This window comes from Apus apus, chromosome Z, assembly GCF_020740795.1.
Source record: "Apus apus isolate bApuApu2 chromosome Z, bApuApu2.pri.cur, whole genome shotgun sequence".
Lineage (NCBI taxonomy): Eukaryota > Metazoa > Chordata > Aves > Apodiformes > Apodidae > Apus > Apus apus.
In genome coordinates, this window is record NC_067312.1 from 39,142,476 (window position 1) to 39,157,569 (window position 15,094).

General features: G+C 39.2%; 1 protein-coding gene across 1 annotated transcript in view; it reads left to right on the plus strand.

The window, feature by feature from the left end:
- TRPM3 (transient receptor potential cation channel subfamily M member 3) overlaps positions 1-15,094 on the plus strand; it is a 278,305-nt gene that overhangs the window by 219,695 nt on the left and 43,516 nt on the right. The window contains exons 13-19 of the mRNA XM_051643557.1: positions 646-696; positions 6,351-6,386; positions 6,531-6,671; positions 8,046-8,075; positions 9,015-9,304; positions 10,106-10,334; positions 12,896-13,063. Coding sequence (XP_051499517.1) covers positions 646-696; positions 6,351-6,386; positions 6,531-6,671; positions 8,046-8,075; positions 9,015-9,304; positions 10,106-10,334; positions 12,896-13,063 — 945 coding nt within the window. The remainder of the gene's footprint in view (positions 1-645; positions 697-6,350; positions 6,387-6,530; positions 6,672-8,045; positions 8,076-9,014; positions 9,305-10,105; positions 10,335-12,895; positions 13,064-15,094) is intronic.

Genomic DNA, 15,094 nt, shown 5'->3' on the forward strand with positions numbered 1-15,094 from the left:
GTCTCATCTATCATCAGTTACAGCCAAGGAAACCTCCCACAGAAGTTTCTTAAAATATCAGCAACAGTCAAAAATACAACATAAAGGAAAGTACTTCTCCATATAACATATAATTCTGGGAAATGTAAAAATGTTTTGCATATCAAATGAAGTAAAAAGAAGATTGGACAAATTCACAGACTGTGCATGCTGCTAGTGGCTTTCAGACAAGACAGCCTGGATGCAATGGCATGCTCAGGGGCTCTCTGAGCCACCCACAGTGGAAGTGGAGAACTGAGTGCAGGAAGGCTGAAATGTAAGCAGCCGATTTTCCTTCCCTTCTCTCCCAGAGGCTGTACATGTTGTGCTGGCTCCTACTTTGCCTAAACCAGGGGCCTAATCCAGTATATAGGGCCTTAGTTGTCACCCAGTATGGCAGTTCTTGCTGTTTTCTTATGGAAGGGTTTTGTACTAAAGAGGTCAGGTGAAATAATGTTCTTGTAATTGATTTTCTTTTTTTTTTAATTTACAACACTGCACAACTGAAGTGCTCTCATTTGCCCAATTTTTAAACTACTAAGGTGAGAAAGCCTTTCCAGCATTTACATCTTACAGGTTTCTGGACAATACAAAAATATTTTATTTTTCTTTATTTGCCCTTTGCAGAGACATGGACCATCCAACACTCTGTATCATCTAGTCAGGGACGTCAAAAAGGTAAGAGTCCAATAGACGGTAGGTTGGAGATAATGCTATGATTGTTTTTTGTAGCTAGATACAATTTCTGTTTTGCATGAGCTTTTAGTCAGAGCCTTCTCCCTCCCCTGCCATTACAGAATGTCCTGTTTTTATGTAATAAATATGAACTTTTTTACATTCAAAGCACAATTAGCAAGTTATTTGGCTTGCTTTCTCTGTCGTTTTAGATGCTTCAATAATAGTGCTTCTGCTAGCATAATTGTAGGCTCTTCATACTGTGTGGATTTATGCTGTTATCTCTATTTTTCCATACCTGCAACTGTTGTCAAATCTAATTTTCATGTTGTTAGTTTATTCCCAAGCCTATAAAACATCCCTTATACTTGTGCTGGATCCTAGTTTGTTGAAACAATTCCATGTTCTTTGTTGTATGGTACATTGTAGCCGTCTTCCTCAGCAGAAATATACAAAAAGAAGTAGTGCAGCTTTCCCATGCTCCTTTATCTAGTTAATTTCATGCATCTTGAATTATAGAGAACCATTAGGAGAGCAGGACAGAAACACAGAAAGGTGTAATGATAGGAAGGGAATACCAAAAACCTTCAGCAATGTGTCCAGCATTAAGTGTGTTGCAGTAGCAGCAGCGAATGAAAAACCCTTAGCCTCCAAATATATGATTTAAGTAAGGGAATTGAACCTACAACTGACCTCATCAGCTTGAACATTCTCCCAAAGCATGTGCAGATTAAAACCTTGCACATTATGTAAATTGGACCTCAAGGGTAGCACACTTGAGAAAGGACACTTCCATACATGGGACTAGAGAGAAGAGCGAAAAAGGAATGGAGATTTTTTTTTTTTTTTTTGTAAAAGCACAGGTTTTTGTGGTTTCCTCTGTCACTGACAGCTGAGCAGAACTGAAGACAACTAGAGGAGGAGAGTGGCAATGCTTCATAGTCCGCTTTCTGTTAAATAATGCTACTGAATAATCATTAGCTGTGTTTAGAGAGCTTCTGGTCATTTTCTGTGGTTAGTGTGTTACATGCATCACCATAGTTCAACTATATGTACTATATTAAGCGACCATCAGAAAGTATGAAATGGCTTTAGAAGAAATTGAAACTGTTCTTATGTACAAATCCCCTGGGGTGGAGCAGAACAGAACATTTAGAGAGGCTACTTCTCTTGAAGCTCAAGTTACCAGAATATTTTTTATCAAATATGTGGTTATTTATGTACCTGTAAAAGGCTGAAACTAGCATCATTTGTCTTCTTACTTTAGAATATATTCATCTTCATACTCCTTCTCGCCCACAGCATAAGTTTTCCAAGTTGTTTTTTAAAGGCATAGCAATTTGCATATTGAATGACTAAATAATACCAGTATCATTTTCTGAGTCCCTAAGAAAAGACATATTTAAAAAAAAAAAAAAAAGTATTTGGAAAAAAGTCAATAAAATAGGCAATCAGTACTCATAGGTATATATTGGTAGACGTTCATAGGCATTCAATGAACTTCCACTTTATTTAATGACATTATTTGTTCCACAGTGATTTCTAAGTGTTAGGTCATGGCCATTTTTCCATAAATTCATCTTTCTTTCTGCTGTCCATATCTTCAGTCTCCAGTAATTCCCACTACATTAAGTCAACCTGTACTCTTATTAGAATATAGTTATGGGTTTTAAAAACAGACTGGTGCACCCCTTTAGCACTTTCATGAGAAAATTGCACCTCTGGGGCTGTATCTCTCATTTTGTTGGTGATGAGGAACAACCACAAATCACTTGGAGAAAAGTGACAGCTTGCGATAGCAGATCCTTTCCCAGTCATCCAAGCTGTACATCAGGCAGCAGATCTAACTACAGTTCAAATGACTTCTTAATGGACATTACTGTTTGACAGTTAAGTGTCCCATCATGCACTAGCTGATGCTAGTTTTTTTGAGTTTATGTGTATTTTGATGCTAGATACCTAGCCTCTCAGATTGAATTACAGTATTGAAAAATATAATTACAGAAAATGTAATATGTCCCCTTGAGACAACACTTAAAGGATATGCTTAATGAACACTTTGCTTACAAATCACAAAAGCATGTATTGTGTTACATAGCTGTAGAAGTGAGTAAGAGGGGTTCTTTTGTGTGAAAGACCACCCTGACTGCTTAATAAAGCTAAGAATTTGAACAATAGACATGACATTACCACAGTCATGTTTGTGGCAGCTTACAGACAAGCATGTGAGCATGCACATGTATGCACAAACATACAAGACAAAAATTATTTTCTCTTTGGATTTCCAGGCTGTTACCCTGGACAGCATATTGTGAAGGCCTGGAGACACACTCTTGAGGAATTTAAAATAACCAGAGCACGCTTGAATTTTGTGTATATTAACAAGACAAATAACTTCTTAATTATGCTACTTTAGAGACAGCTGTGCTCATCTCTTTTTTAGTCCTCTCAATCCCATAACTACATACTGGGACAAATGTGCCTGCATCATTTGCAGCATGGCCTTTTTGACACCTCCTGTCAAAGTCCTTTATTTTGGACTGCCATTGTATGTCTATAATCCCAGAGAACTAACGAGCAATATACAGAATTTTAAAAGCAATGTTTTTTGACTCAGCATGCAAAGCCAGAGGCTTGGTACATGCTAAATACAAAAATGCACTTTAAGTGAAAAAATCTATAGCTGATTAAAGTTTAAAGTTGAAGTGTCTTCAGGGAAAGAATTATGCAGTAGCACTGAAGAGCTAATCCCAAAATTGAAGTTAGTTGGCTATTAACTTTGACACGTATCATACCCAAAAATCAAACCTTCTCCTCTGTCATTCCTGACCACCCTGGCTGTACTAGAATTAGCCCACCCAATTTTTGTTGTTCTTGGACAGATTCTGGCCCGCTTACACCACTGCTTCGTTTGCAAGCAGCCTCACTGCTGACAGGGTATTTACAGGTGTCTGCTGGTAGGGCAAATGCTTTGCCACGTGCATAACTCCTCTCACAAGGATGGTCCAATTGGCTTTACTAGGATTGCTCACTTTGGAAAAGTAATTGTGTGTTAGCATGGAGCCACAGAGATCCGTATGTCTATAAAGTGTGCATTTCTGCTGTGAATTTCTCGTTTTTCTTTAGTAAAGTGCTTTAATATTATCTGGGAGATTTAGATGCAAATTTTGCATCTTTTCTTAAAGATACTGTCTTGGAATTTTTTTATCTAAATCTCTTCCTGAAATTCTAGAAATCAGAAGAGCTCTGATCAAGAAACTCATACTTTCTAACACATGCAGCACCCTGATGCCGGTTAAGATTTTTCAATCTCTCAAGTATTTTTTGCCACTCAATAATATCAAAGCATTCATTTTTATGTGTCTTGCATTGAGGCAGCAGAGGTCTGTTGGAGAACTAGAACTCTGTCTCGGAGCCACAGCTCCCACTTCTACCCATGCCTTCATCCTTGTTCTAGTAAAAATGTCATTGCCTTAAGATTTCTTGAGAGATAAGAACATTTTAGGGAAAAGAACCAAACTAACAAACAAACAGCTAAGCAGGTTTTAATTTTTAGATTTATGTTATTTTTCTTTAAACAGTTCAGAATTAAAATTACTTCCTCACCTTTCATGCTGTTTGTACCATGGTGAGCAGAGAGGGAAATAAGCAATTGGTCTTCCTGACTGAAGTAGAAGAGGAAGGAGGATCTTGGCATCCGTTTCATCTTTTCTCAGAACCAGTTGTCATCTGATCTCCATTAGTGTTTCTCTCCTCTGAATCTAATAAACACATCTGCAGAGAAGCCAGACGTCTACAGACACGCAGATATTTCCAGCAAGACATGGCAGTCATAAAATTGCTCCCTGCAAATCACTAAGTTTCTTTTGATGACCGCATGAAAAGAGCTACAGGCTAACTTTAATCTGTGCTGTATATAATTACAGAAAATGTGATTATTTTGTTACAGCACACTGAAAAATTTTGAAACTAACAATTACAATTTCCTGGTCCTTCTGCAATGTTGACTATATGATTTAATTTTTTACTAGAGTAATTTTCTTCTTCCAATGCTGATTTTCACAGTTCACAGAAGGAAGATTTACCCCTCTTTCCACTTTTTATTTGTAGTCACATCTTTTGCACAATGACATACAGGACAGAGAGGGTTCTGTAAATCTACATGGTTCTTAATGAGATCTCTAGATCTGGGTAACCTGTTCACAATTTGCTGAATTATACTTTCTTTTCTGGTAGGGAGCCACTTGCTCAACCATAAATTGTCATCTGAACAATTTGGAAACAGTGATTTAGGGGAGGCAAACTTATACTGGGGAGCATTTGCTTTCCATTAGCCCTTACCTCAAATAAAGGGATCACAGTTTTCCTTAAAGAGTTCCCAGGGGGGGAACAGAAGAACAGATGTGCCCAAGCTAGGGTTTTGTTCTTCCATGACCAAAGACCCTCAAGAGCGCTTCACCAGCACATCCATGAAGCCAGCACACCCTGAAATTGTTCTGGCCTGCGAGGTGTCACAAAAGGCTTACTGCTACTGAAGGACAAAAATGTTCAGTTAATTCAAAGGCAAACTCAGATTAATATGCAGTAAGAGACAGCCTGCTAATGAGCTCTTCACAGCTTTGCAAGCCATAAGTATTGGAGAACTCATAACCATAGTGTTGCCATTTTCAGGCTTGACAGTGAAGAGAAGGAAGATATGTGCAAGGGAGTCCACAAAGTGAGGGCAGTCAGGCATGGACATATTTATCATTCTTTTCCCTTCAAAATAAAAGGTGCATACTGAACACATGCTGTATGTATTAAATTCAACAGAGGGTCAGAAAGGAGAAGAAACAGAGAACATGTAGATATCTTTTCCAGGATCCTGCTAATGACCTTTGTCAAAAACACAGTTCACCTCTTGGAGACAATCTACCTGGCACTGCTAGAAATTGAGTAGCAAGATTACAGTGATCAGAGTGATTTTCAGTAAAACGTGTTGGGAGTTCAAGGGGGAAGCATCTAGGAAATGTGCTGGTCCTGTAGTTTTTCTTCTTTAACAAATACCAGAGTTAGCTTCAGATATTTTATTACAACTGTCATACTTTCATACATACAGGTGTTTTTCTCATACTAGATGTGGAATTTAAGCAAAGATATGTGTTTATTTGTATGTAACTGCAAGAACAAATGCAGTCTCTTCTTGCCTCTAGCACCCAGCAATAATAATAATTCATGCACTGTGTAAGTCCACTAGAATAGATAACAAAGCTCTTTCCCCCATGCCCTTTATTTCCTGGAGCATGGGAAGGAAACACTGCAGAATGGGAAGATCACATGCAGGAGCTGGTTCATGTGAACAAATTACATGACGTGATGTCACTTCACCGTGCCTTGGTGGTGCAGATGAGGCAGCCCAAAGAGATGCCAGCAGATATGTGAAAAGCCAGGACAAGAGTTGCAGGGTACAGGTAGTGTAGAAAATGTGCAATTTTGCAGGATGAGAGTCCAGCAACTGTGCCTGAACTTTCAAGTGTGCTGATCATCATGCTTTTTGTTCTGCAGTCATGTTCCTTGTTTCCCCAGCTGAAGAATATGAGTATTGTGTGCTGACGTTATCTTCTATTACTGCCAACAAGTTCTTCACCTTCTTATTTAACTTATGTCTTCTTTCCAAGCGAGAATATCCAGGTTTCGGTTGGATCTATTTTAAGGTGAATTAATTAACCAGCATAATAATACATTCCTGTTTTTAACTACTTAATTTGTTTTATTCTAACATCATTATAAAGTATATTTAACAATGCCAGTAACAAGCATTTCTTCCTCTCCCACCATCCTTCTTATTTTCATTGCAGGGAAACTTACCTCCTGATTATCGGATAAGTCTGATTGATATTGGTTTGGTGATAGAGTACCTGATGGGAGGAGCATATCGCTGCAATTACACCCGAAAGAGATTCAGAACACTGTACCACAACTTATTTGGGCCCAAGAGGGTAAGGAGCAAGTTATTTGCTATCTGTATGACTGCACACACTGACAGAGGTTACCATAGTTCCTTAGATGGCTCCAGGCTGCAGGGATTTACAGGCGAACAGTCAGTCTACAGGGTCATTTCCATTCTGTACAAAGCAGCTGTTTCACCACAACACACCACAAGCCAGCCACTGATGCAAGATACATTTTTTATGCATTTAATGAAAAAAATTGTGTTCTGTTGCCCTAGTGAGACCAGGGCATAAAATAGTCTCTTCTGGCTCTAAAATCTATGAGTATCCACTTGAAAGATAAGTCTTTTTTCCCTCTGCACCATAGGGCACCTGAGTTAAACTTGAAAAAAAATTTTGCTTTCACAGACACATTTCCTATCTCATGGCTCATCTTCTTGATTTTGGCCTGAAGGTATCAGGGTGAAGAATCCTGTAACTCAGAATTGGCTAGATGTGGCTCCAGCAGAGTCAGTGGGCTCATGGCAAAAACACTGTTAAGTATTTTTGTGGTTTTCATGTTTGATAGATTACAATTCTCTGAATTCCAAGCAAGTTTACTACCTTTCTAAAACAAAAAAGATATTTATTGTCATCCATAATGCCACTGACCCAATCCAGCATGAGGAAAGCTCTGCTTGGCTACTCCCAGTAAGATTTGTAGTTCTTTCTCTGCCTATTTTTACCTCACATTTTCATTTCCTCAGTTCAGATTTTAGCAATACACACCACTGAGCATTTTTCTAAGCAGCCATAAAGACCAACAGCTCTGTGAAACAGCTACAGGCAAACACCTAAAATGGGTTTGTTGGATTCCGATCACTTAAATATATCATTTTTAAGAGGAAAAGTGGTAACTGTAGCTGCTGTTAGAGACTTCCTTCCCTTAGTCACTCCATCAAGAAAAGTGTTAAAGTGTTTGAGTAGCGATATTAGAGGTACTGAACCAACAATACAGAGAGCTCTACAGCAGTCAACAGAAGTGTGGCAATGGAATGGACAAAATACTTATGTACTCCAGAGAAATCCATCCGTGACTTACCAGTAATTCCTGTATCTTTTCCAAAGCCCCAAACCAGCTGTAATACATACCTGAATACAAATATATGTCTCCTGTTGTGTGTTTCGGTGAAATAGGGTCAAACTCAAGGTTGAATTAAATATATATATAATTATTTTATTTATGTGTATATATGTTGCATTACATTACATTGTGTTACTCAGATCTATACTATATTCTGTATTGTCTGTTGTATGCTTTATGTTACATGTTATACATCACATTACACACTTAAACATGTATGTATGTATGTATACACATAGAGTTGTAACTTTTTGTTACCCTTCTGGGAGAAATAACATTTTTCTAACTTCTTTGTACAGCCAAAAGCCCTGAAACTGTTGGGAATGGAGGTAGGCAACCTGTGATAAATCTTCATGTCTTTTCTTTCTTTGACAAATATATGTTATATCAAGGTAATGTTTAAACTCACTGTTATGAGGGCACCGGTAGTTGTTTTCAAGTTTTGTATGAAATGTGCCATACAAATTGTATTTTTCATCCAGATAGCTTGTTTATGCAAAGGACACATCAAGAAACATTTTTTAATAAAACTCTAGCAGATAGACAAAAAAAGCCTCTGTCCCCTCTACGGATAGTTTTTCTTATGAAGATTTAAAAAAATGTTTCAATCTGTCAGGGCAAGCAGAATTTCAGTTGCATAAGTATGTAACTTTAAAACATGTTGGGATAAGTTAAGCCATTGCAGAGAATGATGCAGAAATCTTTACAAGGGCCAAATTTCTATTAGTTTTGTTGGCATTTTTACCCACACTGATACTTCAAGGAGATAGTAGTGTTGTCTTGTTTATTTTATACAACTTTCATTTTGCTGTCCACAGATGCAGCACAGTATAGGTCAGCTCATCTGGTAAAAGCAGTAGACTGAAGTGGGAAAGAAACTAATGAAAAAGAAACAGCAAAGAGGTGGAAAAAGAAGGGGTATCACTTTGAAGGGATACAGAGACAGAACGGAAGTGAAGAAAGGAAATTCCTACTCTTGTGAGAAGACAAAGGGAGAAAACACAAGAATGAGAAGGGAGGGAGTCTTCAGCAGACCAGAAAATCCCCTGGATAGGTATTTTCTGGAGGCGGAAGGAGGCAGATGCATTAAAACAGATGTTATACTTGGAGTGAACTCTTAAATGTATTTTAATGGTGGCTTTTCTAAAATGACAGGATTCTAAAATGTAAGGACATGCATTTGACATATCAGGTACTGACCCTAATGCATTATGTGAATTGATTCAATGCCTTCACTGGTGAAAAAAAATTCTCTACAATTGTCACAGGATGATGTCCCTTTGCGGCGAGGGAGGAAAACAACAAAAAAAAGAGAAGAAGAAGTTGATATTGATTTGGATGACCCTGAGATCAATCACTTCCCCTTCCCTTTCCATGAGCTGATGGTGTGGGCTGTGCTGATGAAGCGTCAGAAAATGGCCCTCTTCTTTTGGCAGCATGGGGAGGAGGCTATGGCTAAAGCACTGGTGGCATGTAAACTCTGCAAAGCTATGGCCCATGAAGCATCGGAAAATGACATGGTGGATGATATATCTCAAGAGCTGAACCATAATTCCAGGTCATTTTTCTTTCATATACAATTTACCGGGGTGGGGGGATGGGGGGGGTGGGAAGGGAGATATGCTGCTGAACCTGCCTGAAATATGCTTATTTGTACCTTGCTTTAATTTTTAGGTTGTAGGAAAAGTAGAGCCCCTTTAGAGAAAGTCTAAATTTTAAACAGTTTTTCTGCCAGAGAACTAGAGTTGCTAGCAGTATAACTTCTGAAATGATAAGTTTTCAAGAAGACAGTGAAATATCTGTATTGTCTACATGTTCTTCCTGAGGCCTCAAGAGTCAGGCTGCAACATTTCTCTGTGCTTTTTCAAGACTTTCTGTTCATCCCAACCAGAACAATTGTTGAAATTCTGACAAAAATAATATTTGGGCAGAAGTGTTAATTAACCAAGAGTGCACTGTTATGTGAGCAATCCAAGATATTAGATTCCATAATAATCTCTCCCAATGTCAAAATTCTGAGACACCGACTTGACCACAGAGCCATGGGAAAACAGCATAGAAACAATCCTTGAAGTTTTAGATAACCAGAGGATTTTATCTAGAAAATGTCAGGGAGGTGGGCAGGCAGGTGGGAGCAGACAGCTGGTAGATGTGGGTGCTCATCACTGCTGTCTCAGGGCACTTATTTTTATACCTACCATTAGCCACTCACTTTTGAAACTGTGAGTTTCCATGTGTAGTCACGATTTGCATTATGGAAAGTGACACCCTTCTTGCAGAGGCTGTCAGTTGTAAAGTGGTGTTTTCTGCAGTAGGCTGCTTGGGCTAATGGGAATGAATGCATGTTCCTCTGTTGCAGGGACTTTGGCCAGTTGGCAGTGGAGCTATTGGACCAGTCGTACAAACAGGATGAGCAACTGGCAATGAAACTGCTGACCTATGAGCTGAAGAACTGGAGCAACGCCACATGCCTGCAGCTCGCAGTGGCAGCCAAGCACAGGGACTTCATTGCTCATACTTGCAGCCAAATGCTGCTCACTGACATGTGGATGGGTCGTCTCCGGATGCGCAAAAATTCTGGCCTAAAGGTCAGTATTGTTTTAAAATAAAATTGTCAGACAAGTTCTAATATGTGGTGATGGGCCTCACAACTAATCCTTAATAACTGACTCCGTTAACTGTATTTCAGGTGCTTATTTGTAGTGACATTAGGCAGGGTCTGTTCCTCCTCTGTTCATGTTTTCAGCAGGGAGCTTATCTCCAGCCCAGGTTCAAAGCCAACTACTTAGTTGTTTCATCATCTTTCTCAAAGTTCCCTCTAGCATCAGTGAGACTCCTCAGAATATTAATTGAGCCAGGAGGTGAGTATGTCACCCTGCCTGGATACCTGAGGAGTTGGCCAAGGTTTTTAAAGATAAGTAAAGAAAAAAGGATGTGCAAGTGAATTAACAGCTAGTGGAAGGCGCTGATCTGACAGCCTTCCCCAGAACAGCCCAAAGCAATCAGTACAAACTTTCTTGCATTCCCCTGCCACTCTTCTTAATGACTGACCCAAAGGGAGTACCTTAGATCATCTAGAGGATAATTTAATTTTCACAGCTGTTTAAGCTTTACTTCCACACTTAACAAAACTGCTAACAGAGCAAGGTGAATTCTGGGAGGTGAACTCGTGTCCACGGGCTGATGTCTTTCACCTTCACCACTCTTCAGTCATTACACAGCTAAGAATTGCCTCTTCCTCCCAGGTGACTGAGCAATATTTTCAGTGAAGGGGTTCTCTGTCTCCTGCATTAATAGCATATGTGAAAAGTGGTCAATGCTCAGCTGTTTTGCTGTGTGAAAAGATGTTCAGCAATGGCAAGAATGTTTATGAGTATGTACATCATTATCATACTGAGTCTAATCCAGTGACAGTGATTAATAAGTACCTGATATCACTCTCATCATCCTTCTGCACAAACTGTGCATAAATATTGTTCTGGTGGCAGATAGGAAGCATTCTCATGTCTGGAGACATCTTTACTACCTATTTTTCTGACTGGACTCTCAGGCCCCCTTCAGAGGAACAGATGCCTTGTTTGCTGCTTGGCTTTGCAGATATTCAGCCTGGGTAGATGGGATCAGCACAGCAACTCATTTCCCACTGCATGCTTTCTTCTTGACCACATACATCTCTTAAGCCATAAAAGAGTCCTTTCTTTCACAATGAACAACTGAAGGTAGTGGACTCTGTTTCCTTTCAGCTTCTTGTAATATCAGGAGTTCACAAGAATCCTTTACTCAATTTCTAGTCTGTGTTTTATTTCACTGAATCTCATTAGCAGGCCTATTTAAAGATAAAGCAGGCTACCAGCTACATGAGCAAGAGGCAGCATGGCAAAGAAATACATTTTCAAGAATGAGTCATGGACTGTTTTCCATGAACATTTTTCTCCTCTCGAAACTGGCAAAAGGCAAGCAGGCTGAATGTAATTATTTAGAGTCTTGCTGGGGATGTATAGAAGAAATGGGACGGAGAGAGGCAGTTGTTAATCCTGCCTGTTTTTAATAACAGCCTCTCAGTCTGCTGGTAAGCCGCTCTCCATGGACACATCCTTCTGCAACAAGCTGAGTGGAGGAGCAGTGTAGTAGTAGCCTGATGCTCAGGCTGGGCACAGAGTTCACATACAGTAACTGCTCCTAGTTGCGGTACTGTGGATAGTTTCAACACACGTGCTGTTGGTCAATATGATGAGCACAAGCAGTCACCCTGCCTGACTTGCCAGAAAGATAACTATCTGGTTTCACTGTTGTTTAGGGAGGCATTTAGAACGAAACACTTTTCCATGAGATTGCTGCAAAACCAGGAAAAGCTATTGTCTGTGTGATTACAGAAAGGCCACTTTGTGGGTTTGTGGTTTTTTTTGTATTATGATGTTATCTGTTCAGTTATATTACTGCTTCAACCCCAAGCATTGTTCATTTGGTATATCCATACAAGGTAATTTTAGTGGCTTGTGCACTCCCACATCATATGAGAGGGAAGGCAGAAAAGAAAGCAATGGCATTAACATGAGTATTATATGGCTGCCAGGTTACTGAAGCAAAAGCTAACTAAGCACATCAGCATCTGCTGTTGTTGACTTTACCTTATCACCTCAGAGCTACACACTCTTAGGTCTTGACTACCTTTGTGTGCATTAAGTATGGACACAGATCTATTAACCCTCTCTTGCAGAAATTAGTAGTGCTTGTGTGACACTTACACTGATATTGCCTGTTATGTAAAATGCAGAAATTTGCAGGTAGGTCCAAGGTCTGAACTCCCTGTGGTCCCACCTGTCATTGACCTCATCTAATACTTTGTAAATATATTCTGGTATATAACGGATATACCGGATCGGATGAACAAGCAGATAAAAATATTTCTGAGAGGCAATTAGCTATAGCACTCACAGCAATGCTAATAGATGTTACATGCTTTGTTTTACTGTGGAGCTCTGAAAACATTACCCCAAGTGAAAAATACTCTATTGTTAAAGAAACTCACATGCACATATATTTGTTTTCCTAAATGTCCTGAGGGGGTTGCTCCATTTGATATTAAGTAACCATTTTGATTGTAGTCTGTTTACAGTGATGATTATTGTTATCATTATTATTGCTTTAGGTAATTCTAGGAATTCTACTTCCTCCTTCAATTCTCAGCTTGGAGTTCAAGAACAAAGATGATATGCCTTACATGTCCCAGGCCAACGAGATCCACCTTCAAGAGAAGGAGCCAGAAGAACCAGAGAAGCCTGTAAAAGAAAAAGAGGAGGAAGACATGGAACTCACCGTAAGTGCCAACAATAAATCACCAGCCCAAGTGCTGTAAATTTGTTGTTCCCACTCCTGTGGGAACAGCTGAAGACAGTCTGATGGCTAAATTTGGCAGATGACAGGACACCACTCTTAACACTCCGCTTTCCTTGGTGAGACTGAAACCAGACAAGTTGGCATCATTGTTACTTGATGTTGCAGCAGAGCATAGTGATGCTGAAGCATCATGTTGTGATGTAGTGTCCTCATATTTTTATTCAATTTGGTGCTTTGTCTTAGATGAATTAATGGGATTTCAGAATTGTTAGCTTCCAGCCAGAACAGATGAGCGGGCCTGTCTGGTGTAAAGCAAGCTCACTAGGTCTTCTTTTGGGTGGAAATGCCCAAATATTCATAGAAGCTAGAAAATATTTTTTTTTTCTTTTGGTTAACTTCATTAGAGAGAAAGTAAGTACACAAACAGGAAAAAAAAAAAATTTTTTTCTTCAAAGTTCTTTATGAATTTATGGTCACTACCGCTCACACATACACATGCTGTTTTTAATTCACTGAAGACATTAGCACACAGCTAGGCAGCTCAGCCCTTACTGAGAGCTTCTGCAACTCAGCAAAATTGTGTAAGGAAGGACTTGTCCACATTAGTAACATAGCCTTAGAAGAAAAATTTGCACCACAAAGGCAATCAAGTAGCTACAGCTCTGAAAACTGTACAAGTCACCTACTTCCAGTCTCTAGTTCTCAAACTTGTTTGATGGTTTTTAATTTGGGCAATTATCGTATGAGCTATCAGACCTGCCTTAGTTTGGTTAGGTTTGCCTTCGTTTGGGTTTGATTGCATTGTCTTTGAAAGGCATAAAACTCAACCCCACTTGGTCAAGGTCAAGATAGAGGCATAGAAATAGAAGGGATCTTCCTGATTAATTTCATTAAAATACGAATAATTTTAAAATAATATAACTAAATTAAATTTTAAAACCCACAAAACAAAAACCTAAAACAAAAACAAAAAAAACCCAGACTGTTTCCCACAGGCAAACAGCAGGAGCTGCCCACAGGACTCCATCTGCAGGCAGGCAGAAGGACCTGCCTACAGGACCCAATATGCAGGCAAGCCGAAGGAGCAGCCCACAAGACCCACCTACAGGACTCGTTTGCAGGCAAGAACCTGGCTGTTGGGAAGGACCAGAAGCCAGAATAGCAGCAATGGGCCATTCTCCACTCATTAGCTATTACTTGCAATTTACTATGCCTGGCTTCTGATCCACTTATGAAGTGCCTATTCAAATCAAATAAGCACTTTGCAAGCCACATTTTTCTTGGCAATGGGGAGAAATTTTGGGAGGAAGTAATTTTCATCTCTCTACAGTTATCCCAGCTCCTGGTTTCTTGTCTACAATACTGTATTTCCCTTTTACCGCCTGATTGCTGCTACAAGGAAGTGATGTGTGAACTGGATCTGTTTTCTGTTTTTTTTTTCAGACAAGTTTTAGATGTTCCCTCTTCTCCTTTCCATGTGCTCTTTCCTGTCATTGGCTCTGCCCTCAACTCCGTCAAATTTGATACATCATTCTAGTAAAGTCTCAGACAACGCATTTTTTATAAAATAAGAACTTTTTTGTTGAAGTCCAGCAAGTTTAGAAAGAATTTTTTTTGTACACCTCTGCTGAATAAATTTTGGACTTCTAATACATTTTCTTCGCACAGGTGCCCTTCAGTGGTGAGAGTAGATGGTATGTGGTTAGATGCCATAGCCAGTTATATTTATTCACCTTCAGTCACAGTTTTAGAGAGTATTCCTACATGACACATTTTAAATGTAAGAAGATACTTTAGATCCAAGTTTTGTATTGTTCAAATGGTCCAGTGTAAGTTAGGTCAGGTCTGTTCTTCACTGATGAGAAAATGTCTGTAAAACTGGAAAGTGCGTTTGTGAAGTTTCCCTTTAGCCACACTTCATAGTTCATAATTCACTAAGATTAATAATCGATTGTGATCTGATATTACAAATGTTGATCAGTTGCTGAATTCTGGGTCAATAGATCAGTCA